General features: G+C 34.0%; 1 protein-coding gene across 9 annotated transcripts in view; it reads left to right on the plus strand.

The window, feature by feature from the left end:
- nek11 (NIMA-related kinase 11) overlaps positions 1 to 20002 on the plus strand; it is a 246927-nt gene that overhangs the window by 149204 nt on the left and 77721 nt on the right. The window contains exons 17-18 of one of the 9 annotated variants that reach the window (XR_015511922.1): positions 3797 to 3965; positions 17295 to 17456. The exons of 4 other annotated variants lie outside the window; for them this stretch is intronic. Coding sequence is in view for 4 of the 5 variants with exons in the window: in XM_087287721.1 (XP_087143847.1) it covers positions 3797 to 3910 (114 nt within the window). In the remaining variant the exon portion in view is untranslated. Of the gene's footprint in view, positions 1 to 3796; positions 5050 to 14632; positions 14693 to 17294; positions 19324 to 20002 lie in introns of those variants that run through there. 4 more of the 9 variants (XM_087287723.1, XM_087287726.1, XM_087287721.1 and 1 more) reach the window with 4 other exon arrangements.

A 20002-nucleotide genomic window follows, 5' to 3' on the forward strand; every position in this document is an offset into this window, starting at 1 on the left:
TGCATTATCCAAACAGAAGCTATCTCTATTCCCTGACAAAATAAATGTATCATCACAACAATTGCTAGCTAAACTGTTGGCGTTTGTGGAGAATTGCACATAAGAGAAAGAAAGACAATAAAAGGTGATGTCTGACAGAGTCTAGCCTTAAGAAGATAAATTACAGATGTTTGCCATGATAATGAGTTTCTAAAACAAACTCCTTCTAGTGTTTCTCACTCGCAATGCTGAGGCCTGGTCCTCAATCACACTGAACGGATAGACCTGTGCTGTTAAACCAATGGTGTTTTTGGGGGGTGAATTTGGCCCCTTGAGCATCTAATTTACAGCCTTATTCAGCAGAAAAACACTTGGTTTGTCTCTGAGTGATGGTGGCGTTATTATACTGGATTTAGTGTTGTGCTGAATTGCCCACCAATGTGACTTTACTTTCAACATCTTTCAGGGTGTTTATTTACATGACAATGAAAGTACTAAGATTGGAAAACGTTCTTGCCAGTATTGTTGAAAGGTTTTGGTTGTAGATGACAATGTTGTCAACACGATCCCACACGTTAAGCTCCTACAGATTGATTGAACCTTAAAAAATCTTTAAAAAATATTTTAAAAATTTCAAGTTTAGTGTACCTAAGATTTAAACAGTAAATCATTTAGTTGACTTAACTAAAAGTTTTCAATGCAATACAATTGAAATGTATTTTAAGATTATAATGAAATAGAGGATATATGTTACATTTTACATGTGGCTATCCTATCCTAAGCCTGTTATTTAACTGACATTTAGACCTGGGCATTTTACAGCGAGCAGGCTACATGAGGCCCGCTGGACTTGTTTGATCGGCTCGCGTGAAGTATTTATTTAATTTAAATTCAACCAAAAACAGGGCCTTGTAATGCACAGGTCTGATATTGAGTCAACAAAAGGGGACTTTCACATATTGCGTCTTTAAATAGGAAGGGATGTAAATGTGGTATGTCCCGCTCACATTTTCCAGCCGCCGCGAGTTGAAAAAATGTAAACATTTTAGAGGTCCACAAGCGAACCACAAGTTATGGGATGGTAACCATCCACGCTGGCTCACACTTTATATGGAATTACACAATAATAAAGGTAGACTAATTACCTCAGATTAACGATTTAACAAAAAAAGATAGATTTCCTCTCTCAGTGATGATACAGTAATTACATCACATATCAGTCTTACTTAAAACCTGACTTCAGTGCACTTTAGCTAAACACAGGCTAGAATTCTCTCACTGAAAATATACAGTTAGGTCCATAAATATCAAGCCGTTGACACAATTCTTACATTTTTGGCTCTATACACCAACACAATGGATTTAAAATCAAACGAACAAGATTTGCTTTAACTGCAGACTGTCAGCTTTAATTTGAGGGTATTTACATCCAAATCAGGTGAACGCTGTAGTAATTACAGCCGTTTGCATATGTGCCTCCCACTTGTTAAGGGTCCAAAAGTAATTGGACAGAATAACAATCATAAATCAAACATTCACTTTTTAATACTTGGTTGCTAATACTTTGCAGTCAATTACAGCCTGAAGTCTGGAACGTGACCAGAAGCTGGGTTTCAATCCTGGTGATGTTCTGCCTGGCCTCTACTGTAACTGTCTTCAGTTCCTGCTTGTTCTTGGGAAATTAATAAATAAATAGTAACAAAATTTAAATATTTAAAGTACATTGCTGGATATTTTGTTTTTTTCGCACCATTCTCTGTAAACCCTAGAGATTTCTGAAATGCTCAGACCAGCCTGTCTGGCACCAACAACCATGCCACGTTCAAAGTCACTTAAATCACCTTTCTTCCCCATTCTGATGCTCAGTTTGAACTGCAGCAGATTGTCTTGACCATGTCTACATGCCTAAATTCATTGAGTTGCTGCCATGTGATTGGCTGATTAGAAATTTGCGTTAACAAGCAGATGGAAAGGTGTACCTTTTAAAAGTGACCGGTTAGTGTACTGTATCTTAGTGAAGAAATAGAAGGTCCACTATTTTCACTGCTGTAGGTTAACCAAGTGCTTAAATTAAAATCAAGACATTTCTTTGTCAGTTTTTCCTTGAAATGTTAGAGATAAGGGATCTAATTAGTATAGGGCTCTTACTAATCCTCCTAATGACAGCAGGGTTGGTGGATCATTCCAATTACTTGACCGAAGCAGTCACACCTTCTAGTTTCATTTGGAAAAAAACACTAAATAAGACTTGAATGAGGTGCAGTGAATGTTAGTGCTCATTACCAGCTGAAATGGGTCTCTAGAGCTCAGTGTTGACCCACTGATCTCAGAACAGACCCGACTTTCACTTAAAGCACTTCTGCTTCCTCCAAAAAATCACAGCTGATGAGAGCTAGCAGGGGTAATGATGCTCTCTTATCTTCATAAATTGAGCTTTGAGATGAATGTGGATCGTGGGACGAGGCTGACAGACCATTACTTATTTTTAATGGAGTGGCCCTTGTGTAAATGTGGATGGACTTTCATAGGTGTCTGGACTCAGACTGGTGGAAGAGCTGCCTTGAGCCTACAAATAACAACAATTTCACATAACTTCTGGCCATTCCTTGGTGTACTGAAAGCTTTGGTTAGTTTATATGCAAAAGGACACCTCTTTGTTGCTTTTGCGGTAGTCAATTAATCTTTGAACAATCAACAAATAAGATAATTTAACATGTTGTTTATTTATTTATTTTTTATTTTTTATTAATTTATTATTTTTAAATGGAATTTTATTTATTTATTTATTTTTATTCTTTTTAAATTTAATTTTAATTTAATGTAATTTTTATTTTATTCTCCCTTTAGTACTTTCAATTGTATTTTTGTTTTATTTCTTATTTTATTTTTCATAGAATTTGGCCGTATTTTTCCATTTTTATCTTCCTTTTTATTTTATTTCTATTTTTATTTTATGCAATTATTTTTTTATTTACCCTTTATATTTTGATTTTTAATTATTTTTTTCTTCTTTTTATTATATATTTTTTTACATTTTTGTCTTTTCATTCTTATTCTATTTTTATTTCATTTTGCATGTACTTTTATTTATATTTTATTTTCCCTTATTATTTTCAATTCTATTTTGTTTATTTTTTGTTTTTTGTTTTATTTTCTCTTTATTACTTTCAGTTGTTTTTTATTTTTGTTTCAATTTTTTTTAATAAAGTTTTGTTGTATTTTTTTCTTTTAATTTCCCTTTATTACTTCTTTAATTTTTTAAATACAATTTTGTTGTATTTTTTCTTTTCCTTTGTTATTTTTATTACATTTTATTATATTTTTTATTTTCATTCTATCTCTTCATTTATTTTGATGTATTTTATTTTATTTTTAATGTTTCATTTAATTTAATTTAATCTTTTTTACTTTCATTTTAATGTATTTTTTATTTTATTTTTACATGTTTTTTATGTTATAAAATTTTATTTATTCTTTTTGGTTTTCTTTTCATTAATTTTATGTGATTTAATTTACATTAATTTAACTTTAATTGTTTTATTTTATTTTATTTTATTGCAATGTTATAATAACATCTTTAAAAATCTCTCATTTACCTCACTTCTCTTTTTGTAGCTCCTCTTAATGCTAACATTTTTACTCAATCCCATTGGTTTTCTTTCTAATATCTTTAGAGAACTTGAAAACCAAGGACAAATGTCTATCACATTTTATCTGCCCCATGCACCTGTCTTAAGCCTTTCTTTCCCAAATACTCAGACAGAGTTTCAACAATAGCGAGGTGTGCTTCTGTAATCTGTGTGTGTGTCTCTTTCAGAAGAGCCCAGAGTCCGGCCAAGTCAGCTGGAAATCACAGCGCAATGAGAGGATTTATATTCTACAACACCTCCACGCTGTGTTATTGACTGAGATTAGTATTTCAGGATTGTGATGTTGAAAGGGATCTGTGATGCGCCTCTCAAGACACAAAGAAAGCACATTAATATGTAAGGAGTCATACATATTCATTCAGTCACACATAGGTGGTGTAAAGAATTGATAATATGTCTGTTTCAAAAAGTGCAGCGTTCAACAAAAGGAACTCTACTCATTCAAAACTTTTACCGTACAAGTCATAATTATTATAGAAAAAATATGCATGTATATTATGTAGAAAGTTGAAATTATGACTTACCAACTCAACATTGACTGAAAAAAAATCTAAATTAAGATGAAAAAGTAGAAATAATGGCATAGTAAGTGGCTTTTATCTCAATTTCATTTTTTATGTTTATTTTCTGTTAAGTACCTCATACCTTCTAAATATGCTAATTAGTGGGCGGGGCTAACGAGGCAGTGATGTAGAAGCTACACTATTACAGTCATTTGTTTTATTCTTTTTTTACTTATGCATATGCAAATCAGTGGGTGGGGCTTATGAGGCTGTGATGTAGAAGCATCCGTTGCTTTTCTGTGGAGATGGGCTATAACCTCCCTATTACAGAAACTAATTTTGTTTATTAATAATTTTTTAACTATTGTTTTTATGTATGTATGTGTATTTATTTATTTATTTTAACTAAATTTTTTTTTTTAACAAAATGCATTATTAATAATTGGTAGAGCTAACAGGCAGTGCTGCACTCTAAAAAAAAAAAAAAAAAAGTTGACTCAACTCGAAATTGTAAGGCAACTTGCTGCAGAGCTTTTTTGAGTTGACTCAACTTTCAACACAAGTATTGCACTTGACTCAATATAAGTTGAGTAAACTCCAAAATGTCCTGACGCTGGTTGCTGTACAATGTTAAGCCGACTCAACTTTTGTTTTTTACAGTGTGTAGAAGTAGTTATTTACCTTCTACATATGCTGATCAGTAGGTGGGGCTTATAAGGCAGTAATATAAAAGCAGTTGTGATATTGATGTTGCTCTTCTGTGGAGGTGGAGATTAGCCTCATTTATTCATGAAATCGTTTAATCCGTTATACTAATTGGTGGGTGGAGCTAAACAGGCAGTAATGTTGATCTCCTGTGGAGGCAGAGTTTAGCCACTCACTACTTTTACAAAATAAAGTGGCATATTCCAAAACCTGACATTTTGGAAGATTGGCTTCAATATTAGCTGTTTTTAGACTAACAAAAAAGTTTTGAGTTCAGAAACCTGCAGAATCTTCATGGTAGTAATATGTCAAGGGATCAAGATCAAGGGGATTTTTTTTTACTTATTTTATGACCTCTTTAACTCAGCACTTAGAGGTCTCCTGGCACTTTTGCAGATCACATGACCTCTGCTCAATGACCTCAGAGAAACCATGATCCATAGCTTCAATATTTATCCAGGCAGCTCTTATTTACATAAGCACCCTATTGGGAGGCAGCATATCCGTGAATCAGCATTCTGTGTCCATAAGCTGATCTGTGTGTTAGAAGGACTATATTGGCTGTTTTCAGAGGAAAAAAAAAACATTAGGCCAGGAATTAGGAGACCTGAGAGCCTGCAATTTATTCATTAATTAATTTATTTGTCTATTAATCTATTCAAGTTTCGCTTTGTGTTTTTATTGCATTAATTCATGTTTGGTTATTTTACTGTATGTACAATAATTTACAGTGATGACTTGTTAATTATGTAAGTCATAATGTGCAGTCAGCAATATCAAATTATTCTGTAATTTTACTTAATTACCTATATTTTTATTTTGTAAATTGTATTCATTCTATTTAATTTGACAATTGCTACATAAAATATTAAGAAATAAAATTGTAATAAATAAATTATAATACACAATAATAATTGCTAAATAAGCCCTGAAGTATCTGTAAGTATGCCATTTGTAAGCAATTTATTTTGTGATGATTAATAGCTGACAGTACAGCATGCTGCTAATTACATGGCTACTTAACAAACAAATTAATGAACAGACATGTAATATTGATTTAAAGGAATTGATTTAGTTGAAAACGATGCAGTGGAATAATAATAATACAAGGGGGAAAAGCAGCACATTTGCACGGAAAATAATTTGACTCAAAACAAACTAATTAAATACAGGTCATCAAACAAAAGGTAATAACAAAGGGTAATTAAAAAATGAATACTCCTTTTTTCAGAAGAATTCTTTTTTAATCAATATTTTTCTCTTCTGACTGAAATAGGTTTAAATTAAACATTAGTATTCTGCAGTTGATTCACCTTTGGAAACTGGCCAAACAAAGTAGTGTAAATAAGTCAATATCTGCATGTTACTTTGGTGCGCGATTCTTTATGTTTGGCTAATGCATCAGAAGACAGAGGAAGGTGGGCTGCTTTTCAAATGGTCTTCAGAAATGGCACCATTTAGGTATTTATGAAAAATAATCTCTCCCTAAACAGCTGCTGGTGATTAACAGACTGGACTTCAAAGTTTCACAAATAAACACTGCCTGTGTTCTGTCTTGCATCTGTCAGCTTCTGCTTGACTTTAATCTTCACTGGATATTCACTTGACACTCTTATTTTATTTTTCTGAGATTGGGTGGATTGGGAGACAATTAAAAATATGGTTAAAAGTCCTGTGAAGTGTTTTTAAATGTGCATTATTGTTTAATGTCTGACATAGTTTGAACTTAACCATGAAGACTAGGCAGGACATAGAGTAGGCACTCATTTTTAAACAAACAGCCAATGACATTTCGCTTTATCACATTCTCTGCTCTGGACAGGACATGTCAGATACTAGAGAGCATATGATTGGTCAGAGGATTTGATGAGAATCTGAAGTATGAGTTGATGTCAAAACAATCATTGATTCATTTAGATGAAAGTGACAAACTACAAGCTTTGGATGTTTATATCTTCTAAATGCAAACTTTGTCATTATTTTAGAGCACACTAGTTTATAGATGTCTTTAAGACTAGCAAACTGATTCTAACATCTAAAAACTTTATTTTGCTCTTACTGGGACTTGTAACACAATGACTTACAAACTTTCTGTTACCGTTTTATAAATGAAACTTTTAAATTAAATTAAAAATGGAAAATTTGAAAAAAGAAAAATAATTTAAACTTAATGCCAAATAATATATAAAATGTATTAATATGTAATTAATATGTATTTTAATATTTTATTCTATTAGTTACACCTGTCCAACTCTCTCGTTAACACAAATTTCTAATCAGCCAATCACATGGCAGAAACTGGTCAAGACATGTTCAAGACAATCTGCTGCAGTTCAGACCAATCATCAGAATAGGGAGGAGAGGTGATTTAATTGACTTTGAACATGCATGGCTGTTGGTGCAAGACGGGCTGCTCTGAGTATTTCAGAAACTGCTGATCTAATGGGATTTTCACCACAACCATCTTTAGGGTTCACAGAGAATTTTTCGAAAAAGAGAAAATATCCAGTGAGCGGCAGTTCTGTGGCTGCAAATGCCTTGTTGATGCCAGAGGTCTGAAGAGAATGGCCAGACTGGCTCAAGCTGATAGAAAGGCAACAATAACTCAAATAACCACTCGTTACAACCGAGGTATGTAGAAGAGCATCTCTGACTGCACAACTCGGAGGCGGATGGGCTACAGCAGCAGAAGACCACACCAGATGGCTCTCCTATCAGCTAAGAACAGGAAAATGTGGCTACAATTTGCTCAGGCTCAACAAAATTGGACAATAGAAGATTGGAAAAACGTTGCCTGGTCTGATGAGTCTCAATTTCTGCTGCAGCATTCAGATAATAGGGTCAGAATTTGGAGTTAACTACATGAATGGATCATCCTGCCTTGTATTAATGGTTCTGGCTGGTGATGGTGGTGTAATGGTGTGGCGCTTGAGTACCACTTGAGCATCGTATCAATGCCACAGCCTACCTGAGTATTGTTGTATGTCCAAGACCACAGTGTACCCATCTTCTGATGACAACTTCCTGCTGGAAAACGTGCATAAAACACAAACCATCTCCGACTGGTTTCTTGAATGTGACAATGAGTTCACTGTAATCAAATGGTCTCCACAGTCACCAGATCTCAATCCAATAGAACACCTTTGGGATTTGGTGAAATGAAAGATTCGCATCGTGGATGTGCAGCCGAAAAATCTGCAGCAACTGCGTGATGCTTAAGTCATGTGATATTTAAGATTTGTGGAGTCATAGAACTGCGGAGAACTCAAAATCACAAGTCAACCACAAGTCTCAACAACACTAATACTGCTGGCACCTCAGCTGAAATCCTGCCTCTGCTTTCATTTGATTGAAAAATGAAAAAGAAGTGAGTAACGTAGCTTGCTTTTTCCACTCAGAGTTGACTTTTGTTTTACGGCAAGCCCAAGAGCAAAAACCGCAAGGCACAGCAATGCAGTTAAAACGAGAAGCGCACAGGGTGGATAAGCAGCGCACACAACACTCGTGGCTTTTAGTAAATCCTTCAAAAAAGGCACCTCTCAACGCAAAAAGCGCATTCGGTGTGATCGGCCCCTTAGGCAGTTCTGAAGGCAAAAGTGGGTCCAAACCGGCACTAGCAAGGTGTACCTAATAAAGTGGCCGGTGAGTGTATGCATTAGTTAAATATACATTATTAAAATGTGACATTTAGGTTGTTTTTTTTAATCAGACAATTGATAATTGACAGCTCATGTAAGGACAGATGGATAAAAACTAATGAAAGCTCTTCTGGCTTTCAGAATATGCCGGTTATTTGTAGAATCGTCACCTTTGATTGACGAGGTTTGATTTCACATCTAAATAAAGCCTTACAGTCGATCTGCTGTGGAAAGTGATCTGGTTTTGATATCTTGAGTGGATAAAAATCCACATATCTGCAGTTTGCAGCCGTGATCTATTGTGTTCTCAGCAGAACGCCTGATAGACTGTAAGGTCAACAACCCGAACTTCCTTTGTGTTCATGACCACACATGATATAACCTTGTGTCTAAAAACAGCATGCCGGAACATTAGTCAAGTGAAAGGCAACCTGTTTTTGCTCTGAGAAACATTTTTTTTAATTCACACAATTCCTGCAAGCTCACCTTTGAAACATTATGTTCATGCTCTACTGAAGAAAGTCATGTTGTTTTGGAAAGTCATGGGGGTGAGACATTTATGACAGATCTTTAATTTTTTAAGCCCAGGACGCACCAAGCCAATGAAAAATAGAGGTCATGAAAACTGTGCTGTTGACTTCCGGCGACTGCTTCTGTTTCCGTCTAGACCAAAAAGACAACCAATTGAAATGAGAACACACATTATGTACATGAGAGGATATATCTTTCTATACCTTTCTATAAGAGTTGCTTCCAAACACATCTACCTGGGTCTTTTGTCTGTAATTAGCTCAGATCTACCTCTTCTGACATGTCTTCAAATTTGAGTAATTCGTTCATGTGACTGACAGTCTAAGCATAACCAATGCACACAGTCTGAGCGAGAAACACTCATGATTAGTTCACCTTTTAAGTCTTTGGGTTTTTGTCTGAATGATCTTTTATTTAGAAAAATCTTTTATTTAAAAAAATGACCATATTTACTCGGGTACACCTTGGTCACTTGAGCACCCACATTTAACCCACAAGCAGCAAAATGAGTAAGAAACAGACGTCTTTGGAAAGTTTCTTTGTAAAGGAGAAAAGGCTCAGTGAAGGACCCATAAACTGCCAAGAAATATACCCGCAACCCATTTGTCAACAAATCAGGTGAATCCAGCATGCCTGTGCGAGATCAACTGCTGGAGATTGCAAATGATGGCGGCCTTTTAGGGGCTGTTTGCATATCGCATCTTTTCTAGAGTTCATGCAAATTCGTTATATCCAATGGTGGTGTGCGGCTTGCTTGCGCCTTCCAGGTGAATCCAGTTAAATGAACGCCACGAGCGCACCGCGAGTTATGTGACAAGGACTGACCATTTAGCTTCATACTTTGTTTGGAATATACAAATTTTGGTAGACTAATTATCTTAGACAAACACAGAACACCCAAACACTACAGTGCTTTGTAGTTTTCTCCATAAATAAAACTTGTATCGGAATGACAGGAATGTTGTGTCAGCTTGTGATCCTCTGAGGAAGCAGTGGATAACAGAGATAGATCGATCTGTGCAGCAGTCGCCGTTCAGCTGACTGACGGACGCGCTCCGTATAAAGGCGGTTTTCAGATTAGCCTCTGAATACACGTTTTAAGATTTGGGTGTGTTTTTAAAAAGAAATTAATCTTCAACCCAACCTGCACAACTAAGTCACTCCCTGAAAGAACTCTGAAGTCACAAAGAATATTTGTTCAAAATAAAAGAATCATTTAAGAACAACCCATCTCTATTATGTACTGTTTTCACAATACTTTTCGCTCACCAAAGATGGACTCACTTGTGGAAATATGTCTGATGATCAATATCGTTTTCAAATATTTAACAAATGAAACAAATGAGCTGGCTTCGTGTTCCCTCTTGTCTTGCTTAGTTGGCTTGGTTTTGTAACTTCAGTTTTTGTTCTCGCGCTCTGATTTGTGGCTGAACAGCCAATCAGAGCTCTGTCTTTTGCAGACAAACTTCCATCTACGTGAGCCTGATGGGAGATAACACAAGAAAAACACGAAGCAAGCTAGCGTGAATGACGTTTACCTTTTTTTGGCATTTACAGTACGGGGCTTTTAAAGCTTGATTCTGATTGATTGTTGAATGAGAATGCAGTTTTTTAGGGAAATGCAAAGCTAAAGTATATGCAAACATGTTTTAACTGCTTGCCAAATGATGTCTTAGGTGTTAACAGTTGTTCGCATAAACTTGGACCAATATTATTTTTATTTAACTGCCATTAGCAGGTAATTAAGAGTCTAAAAACCTCACATTTGTTTTGCAGTTAATCTGGGGACACTTTATTTTACGTTATCCTTGTTACAAAGTAGAATTTTATAAATTTATTGGTTAATTAATTTATTTTTTTGTTTTTTTAAATTTTTTAATCATTTTTTTACCTTTATTTTTATATCGTTTTATGCAATTGTGCCAAAGTGAAGGACAAAAAGTCATAATATTTCTGTTTGTATTACTTATTCAGCATATCAGACCGGTTACAGTGATAGAATGCCAATGTACTGTTCAAAAACCTCTGTTTAATATGAATGTCACTGTTTAACGGTGATACACAGATGAGCAGCTCAGTATAATCACTTTAAGCTAATCATTAATATAAGAAGTAGACCAAACCCATATCCTGTTTCTAACTCTTTTGAATGTTACCAAGTACTTAAATCTCATTACACTAAAACACTAACACTATGAAATTAAGTGTTATAGTACATTATTTTCAAGTATGCTTTTTTCTATAATAAATACATTAAAAGTATGCTAAAAGCACTTTCTCACAATAGATTGTTTGAAGGAGTTATTGCCACGCCACTTCAATGGAATAAACTAGCAATTAGATCAGACTATAGACAACACTTCTGCATATACGAAAACATCTTTTGACAGTATCCTAGATATTTCATTATATATTTAATAATTGGGTAAAACTCCTCTTTAGGCAACACTCTTCACAATACACACACACACACACACACAAACACACACACACACACACACACTTAAAGTATGTGAGAAATAGAGAAAGAAAGGTTGTGAAAGCACACAGAGACATGAAAAATTCCTCTACTGATCCAAACACACTCAGTCGACTGGGTCTCATTTGCATTCATTATTCAAAAAGATGTTCATTTTAGAGGAATATGTAAATATAAGCTCTTGTAGAGGCAGAAACATGGCCGAGCTTTAGTAGAGCACTTCGCCGGCTGCATTATTTAAAACTCGGCTTGGTTACACCAGTGCACCGTCGTGACCAGGAAATGGGTCACATGTCTGATTGGTTCACAGACAGCAGAGGAAATTAATGTTATAATCAAACATACATAGATCTGTAAGAAATATTACGAGACTTCTTCAAAATTATTGTTGGTTCTCTGGATTTTACTTTAATAATTCTCTTTATATCATTTTAACTGTCCCACTAGGGGAAAAAAAGTTTCAGATTGCATTTCTGAACTCCTAATATTGCTAGTTAACACTCTCAATGCATTTTTTTCAACACATCCTAAAATTTCTAAAATATCAGCCTCTACCAAATAGTTGATATGTCGGTTTATTGTAAAAGTACCAGAATCAATACATACACTATGAAAAATCTGAAAATATGAAGTGTAAGACCAATTTATTTAAAAACATAATCAAAATAAATCATTTTTGAATACTACATCACCTTTATTTTTTTAAATGTGCCGTAAAATGTTTCAGGTTCGTATTTAACGTTTTCTTGTTGTTGTCTTTTTTTGTTTTTTACAATAAAACCAATATCAAAACAGTGAAACAGGATTTTATTTTATTATTATTTTTTTTGTAAACCAACAGTGCTGTTTGTGTACAGAATTACTAAAAACAGTCATTCTTTAAACCAACAGTGCTGTTTGTGTACAGAATTACTAAAAACAGTTATTCTTTAAATCATTATTTAAAACAGTCAAAAATAGGGTCAACCATTTGGTAGAGCAGGCAGTTTAAGGGTTTAAGCCACACACTGTTGTACACCAATTAAACTAACAAAATCAGTTTTGAATTTTGAGTGTAATGTTGAAAACTTTTTTAGATAAAAAATATTTTATTGCTAAAACTGCAAATAAGTCCACTGAATAATAATGATAATGCCAAAAAAATCCATATGTGTTTATCCAATAAATAAATAAATAAATAAATAAACATACTGTGCTATGTAGAATAAAAAAAATAAATTGAGCTAGGTACTGAGGAAATATAGCTACTATTTAAAGTAAACTGGATTTAAATTAATTGTGTAAAATCTGCCTTTTTTTAAGCATGTGTAACAACTAAACCTCCTCTACATCTTGCCCCGCAGGTGGGGTAAATAGTAACATATTTACTCCTGGCATTTTTGGCAATACTGCACAGAAACCATAAGTCCAGCGATCATGCAACCTGTGCTCATTTGTAGGAGAGGTATATGTGTTGTTGGTTAAAAAATAAGGTTTGTCTAACCCCATTACTTTTTCAGTAATTGGCCAAAACTAAAAAGGCCCCGCTCTCCCCTACACCTTCATTTAAAAAAAAAAAAAAGAATGAAAAAAAAAATAAGAATAATGTTACGTTCAGAGAACTTCCTGATGCTACACATGTCGTATATACAGTTTAATGAAAGTCGAAAGCAATTTGTTTGCTACTTTTGTATATTTGTCTTATTAGTTTAGTAAAATCACTGTCCACTGAGACTTTAATCTCCAATTCTTTCTTTCCATCACAGAAATGTAAGGATCTGCCATCTTGGTTTCTGTCTGTTCTCGCGGGAAACTCATTTTCTTATTGAGTGTGATTCAATGTCCTTACACTAATTTTAATTTAGCAAACTAATTTTTAAAATCTTCTTATTTAGGTAAAAAGTAACTCGAGTTAAATTTTTTAAAAAGTATGCGATACTTAGAAAGGTAATATTATTATGTAGCTCACATTACAGACACTCACGATAGCATGTCTTAAATAAATTCTTTTTAATATTAACTTTTTTTTTAAGTATCAACATTTGTTTGCTGGAAATGGCAATATGTCAGTATAAAATGTCCCATGTTTTTAGACCTTAAATACTGAGAAAAATGTGTATATGTACACATAATTTTGCACACACACACACACACACACACACACACACACACACACACACAGACACACACACACACACACACACACACTTTAAATTACTTTTTTTAAGAGAACATTCATTCATTTTCCTTCGGCTTAGTCCCTTTATTCATCAGAGGTCACCACAGTCGAATAAACTGCCAACTTATCCAGCATAAGTTTTACACAGTGGATGCCCTTCTAGCTGCCTTCCAGTACTGGGAAAAATCCATACACCCTTGCATTTACACTCATACACTATGGCAAATTTAGCTTATTCAGTTCACCTATAAAGCATGTGTTTGGACTGTGGAGGAAACAGGAGACCGAAAGGAAACCCACGCAAACACGAGGAGAACACCCAAATGCCATACCTGAAATGAAAAACACATCTTTAAAACAATATCCGGTATGAATTTAAAACTAAACTGACCATGTTGCTGTACAGAAAACTCCACCAGAGTTCTGCAATTAAGCTAGGCCCTAAGCTCCACCCACTTCTGTTAAAACACCTTGAAACTTGATTATTTTGCAAACAACAAAAAAAGAAAGAATTATTTTGTACACAACTAGTAACTTTTGAATAGTTTTTAATTTCTTAATATTTTGTAGTTCATTTGTGTCATTCACAATGTTTCATGGGATTGTAGTTCTTTCAGTCATTAATGGTGTTACACAGTGTTAAACATCTGACTTTTTGTCTGTTCTTTGCATATTTCTCTCTTTAAAATCATAGTTTGTGATTCTCCTTGAATGATTCATGGTTTACAATACTTTAACAGAGAGTTGTTTACAGTCTCTCTTGGAAAAATGTATGTAAAAAATGCTTCTTAGTACTGAAACATGACAGGCACTGGTTATATGACTAACAATCAACCAATAATATTTGATTCTTAGGCCTTTCTGTTTTGCAAAAAATTTCAAACCTGGATCTTGATGTAAACTCTGTTGAGAAAGCCTACTCTTTCTCTGTCAGTGAACCTTAGATTTATATGAAATCCAGGCATATAAACTGTGCTATTCTTTGTCAGGTTCTGGTTTTTATGCTGCGCTGTATCTGTACAATCAGCGTGACGGCAGATCAAAGGAAGGTAGGACATGGATCCTCCGAGGATCAAAAAAAAAAAAAAAGTTAAATTTTCCAATGTTTTTACTTGAGATGTTGCCATGGGAACTGGTCAAAGAGCGTGAAATCACCCATCCAGAAGAAGCTGGAGGGTTTCTGGGTATAGAGGATCTATCATTTGCAAACTGCAGCATTGGGCTACAGTACAATATCAGAGTGAGCTGGAAAACAGCAGCTTTGCGTCTTATTCATGGTTGTTGGGCACATATCAGAGCTCAACAAGATTTAAAGTGACCATGAAATCAAACTGAATAAAGTTTATATTTATGGAATATAGCCCATTAATCTTACATTATTTGATATGTTCATCATCCATTCATTATGTTTTTTTTAAAGATGTTTAACTGGATTGAGATCTGATGACAGTGGAGGCCATCTGAGTATAGTAAACTCATTATGATGTTCAAGAAATCAGAGATAAGTTGTGCTGTGTGATGTGGTTAGGTGGTGTTTCTACAGTGGTTCAGGTTGTAGAGTTGCAGTATTACTAAAACAGAATTACTTATATATAAAGAATGGAAATCATCACAGTTATTGTGTCACTATATTTTATTGCAATATGTAGCAGTTTAAAGGGGGAGTTCACAAAAAAAAAAAAAATTCTCACTATATAGTCTCCCTGAAGGGGTTCCAAACCAAGTTTCTTTGTTGACGTTGCTGTTGTTGTTGTTGAACACAAAATAAGATATTTTAAGATAAATTCTGACCCTAATAACTGAACATCCAGCCTGATCTCATGAGAAAGTGTAAGTATTTTACGTTTTGTCAGTTTAGAGGCTCTCTCGTACAAATTTGTACGAGTTTAAAAAGGAGGCGTGGCAACAAACCCCACCCCTAAACCCAACAGTAATTGGGTAATAAGCAAATCATAATAAATTGTACAAATTAGATTGTATGGATTCATACGAATTAGTTACTCAATCAAAAAGTTTCAAATTGCCATGAAATTGCATTGGAGCATCACAGCTAAAATTGAGACTCATAGATGTATGCAATTTTTAGATCTAGTTTTATATTGGCTAGTTTTGGCGATCCAAACAATATAGTGCTTGGTGATGCAGCATCAACTGTAGCCTTGTTTTGTGTTTTTATCTGAAAGGAGTGTGATTGATGTGCTCTTCTGCTGCTGTAGCTCTTCTGCTTCAAGGTTTCTGCTTCATGTGTTGTTTGTTGAGAGATACTCTTCTGCAGACCATGGTTGTAACAGGTGTTTATTTTTAGTTATTGTTTACATTCTATGAGTTAAACCAGTCTAGGGATCCACTTTTGATCTGTGGCATATACAGAACTGACTCTCACTGGATATTTACTCTTTTTCTCTGTCCATTCTTCCTAAAACATAAAAATGGTTGCATCTTCCAATAGAACAGCAGTTTCTGAAATACACGGGTGCTGTTTACTCTAGTGCATATTGGATTTAAAATGCACACATTTGTTAGTTAAGAAGTTTTGTTAGTTAAACTTTTGAAAATGAAGGTGTGTTTATCCATAGTCGCTCTCTGAATGGTTTACTGGATTATTAAGTAACATTCCCTAATTCGTCAAGCCCCTCTAATAAGACCAATACTCTCATATGAGCAAAAGTTCATGATAAAGTTTTTTATTACAAAAAAACTATTTATCAAATGTTTTTAATTAAAGCAGGAATCACTGGTAATGTATTTATTATAAACAAAATACAAGCAATTTGTAATGACAACTCAACTTCAAAATTGAAAAAGCAGTGAAGTGCAGTGCAGCACCGTTTCTTTCTTTTTCGTTATTTAGTTAAGTATAGATACTGGCAAAATATGCACATGCTCAATAAATGTCATTTATCATTCAGTTTAGGCTGTATAGTGTGGTCAGAGATCAATTTTCCTGAAACAAATAAAAAGCCAGTGTGGACGAGGAGCATTTTCATTCTACAATACCATTTTAAGAACTCAAATGCGCCTGTGCGTAGGTGTCAAACTCAGTTCCTGGAGGGCCGCAGTCTGCACAGTTTAGCTTTAACCCTAATTAATCACACCTGATCAAATTAATTGAGTCTTTCAGACTTGTTTTGAACTTCCAGGTAAGGCTATTGAAGCAGGGTCAGAACTAAACTGTGCAGAGCTGCAGCACTCCAGAAACTGAGTTTGACATCGCTGCATAAACAGCACCTTAGTCTGACATCAACCACGTCACGTTTAATGTCAGTTTGAACTTTAGCATATCATCTTTATCGTGTTTACTTGCCTAAATGCTGCCATGTGATTAACTGATTAGACATATGCATTGCTGTTGAATGGGTGTCTCTAACTCTATAATGATAAATAATGACAAAACAAAGGAAAGACAAACTAGTGTAACTATAATTTCATGTTGACTTTAAAAAGATGTAAAAGCTTTATTAGTTTAAAAAGCAAAGTTTTAAAAGAGATAATCTAAACATAAATCCGCAATCAGTTGTATCACAAACAAAAATTCTAATCAACTGTATTACAATATTCAATTACAATCAGATCACCCTAATTAGAAAATCAAGAACAACAGCAGGACTTCAGACAGCTGGAGAGGATTGATTCTCTTTTTCCTGCACTCAGGTGACCGTCACTCTGAACATGAGAAAGAAAATAAACTTCAGCTGTCAGTAATGTTTCAGGAATTCAGGACACAGATGGGAAGCACCTGACTGAAGCAGCCCAGTCCAACTCTCATTAAGGCCAGCAGTGCAACAATAAAACTTTTTTTTTACTACAAATGACAAAAATGTAATAATCCTAATTTTCATTCAAACATAAAACACTACTGTGAGAAATTTTACAGTTATTTGCTGCAAAAAAAATGTCAGTGTCCATTGAAATACCACAGTGGAAGTCAAAATTTTAGCCCCCTTTGAATTTTTTATTCTTTTTTAAATATTTCCCAATTGATGTTTAACAAAGCAAGGACATTTTCACAGTATGTTTAATAATAATTTTCTTCTGGAGAAAGTCTTATTTGTTTTATTTCAGCTAGAATAAAAGCGGTTTTAATTTTTAAACACTATTTTAAGGTCAAAATTATTAGCCCCTTTAAGCTATATATATTTTTTCGATATTCTACAGAACAAACCATCATTATACAATAACTTGCCTAATTACCCTAACCTGCCTAGTTACCCTAATTAACCTAGTTAAGCCTTTAAATGTCACTCTAAGCTGTATAGAAGTGTCTTGAAAATATCTATTCAAATATTATTTACTGCCATCATGGCAAAGATTAAATAGATCAGTTGTTAATATTGAGTTATTAAAACTATTATGTTTAGAAATGTTTTGAAGAAATCTTATATATATATTAGAAATTTGCTGTATTCTAATTTAATTAAAGAAATCAAGTACAGCTACTGTAGTTGAAGACAAAAATAAGACAGTGACTAATGAAAAAAATTACTTATTAACATCTTGCATCACAAAATGTATTTAAAATAGATTAAATTACTTTTATAACATTTTAAATGGATTTAATAACAGTAAATAATAAAAAATAATGTTGCACGTGATCTTGTCACTTGTTTGGAGTTTATTAAATTAAAGAGTAAATACTAAAAATAAAGGGTTTTGTACTGCCAGTGTAAAATGCAAATAAATTACAGTAAAAATACTGTAAATTGTCATACTGTAAAAGTAAAGTGTGGTAATGTGCATTTTACCATAAAATAAGTTGCGGTAAGGCTTTTTTACTGTCAAATTAAATTGTGGAATAGGGCCCTGCTACTGTAAAACACATTTACATGTAAATTACTGTAAAGGAGCAGTTGTTGCCAGTAGGTTACAGCAAAAATACAATAAAATACCTTACAGTGTAAAGATGAGCCAAAACTGGGTTAGTGAACAAGACAATGATCCCAAACACAGCAGCAACAGATGAAAAAGAAAACAATCAAACAATCAAGAGGTTCAGTTGTCCAGACAAAGTCTAGAACTCATCCTGACTGAAATACTGTAGCGAGAGCTGTGGAAAGTAAGTAAATAAATAAATAAAATATCCTCCAGAATGATCTGAGAGACTAAGAAGATCATCCAGAAAACCACCACTTTAAACATTTACTGCTAAAATGGATCTTTAGTCATCTGAATCACAGGTTTGTCACTCAACTTTTCTATCTTGACTTTATTTTTGTCAAATACACATCTACTGTAGTTTACCAGTAACTTAATGTAAATTAATTACAGCCAAAACAATTACTGCACCATTTATCTTGCTGTATGTATTTACAGGATTTCATATCTTCCCTGTAAAATATGCAGTAACTTTTACAATGCAACTTTAAAATACAGTAACATACTCTGTAACTCTCCTACAGTTCATATACAGTTAAAGACAAAATTAATTAATTTACAAAAATCGTTAATAGTCTGATATGTTGTAATTCTGAGGTTTTATCATCAAAATTTTAAGATCTGCCAAGCACCACATCGTTCGGATATAGAAACCACAGTATTCAATGAGGTATTTTAAATAGATTTTATTCAAATACCCATCTCTGACACTCACCTTGAGTCCAAAAACTAAGCGGTGATGCAGAATGCGCTCCTGCTGCGTGAGTTTACAGGCAGTGGAGTAAATGTCATGAGCAAATGTCAGCAGACAGTCAAAAAAAAAAAAACACCCTAAAATGTGTTTGAAATTCTCCTGAAAAGCAGCATCTGGTAAGTCTGCCAGGTACCGAATAATTACATTGTTTCCCTGGGTTAGTGGTAATTTATACCAAACGGTAATCTCTCCCGAGGACCGGCTCGCTTTAGCACAGCTCAATTAGTTTAATTCCACAGGACTCGCAGTATGTTAATATATGCCTCAGTTTCTCTCCTTCAAGATCAGCCTTCACTCACTGTAAAACCAGATTCCTGCTCTACAACATTTACAGGATTAGTTGTGGAAAATCTGCATGTTTTCAGAGCTCTCTTAATGAAGACTAGTTAAAAGTGCTCTGGTGGTGAGAATGTTCAGTAACATTAATATTAATAATTACTTGGTCAAGTTTTACATATCTAGTTTAAATACGTTTAAGAGATGGTTCACCCAAAAATGAAAATGTACTTACTATTTACTCACTTTTGTTCGGTTTCAAACCTTACAAGTTTTACATATCCAGACATAGTCTTTAAAGACTTTAAAGGGAAAATTCACCCCAAAATGAAAACTGACTCATTATTTACTCACTCTTGTGTAGTGTCAAACCTTTGAGTATATTTTTCTTTCTGTTGAACTCAAAGAAGATATTTTGAAGAATGTTGGTAGCTTGTAGACTTCCATAGTCGGAAAA

The sequence above is a fragment of the Danio rerio genome, chromosome 16 (assembly GCF_052040795.2).
Source record: "Danio rerio strain M-AB ecotype USA chromosome 16, GRCz13ab, whole genome shotgun sequence".
Taxonomy (NCBI): Eukaryota; Metazoa; Chordata; class Actinopteri; order Cypriniformes; family Danionidae; genus Danio; species Danio rerio.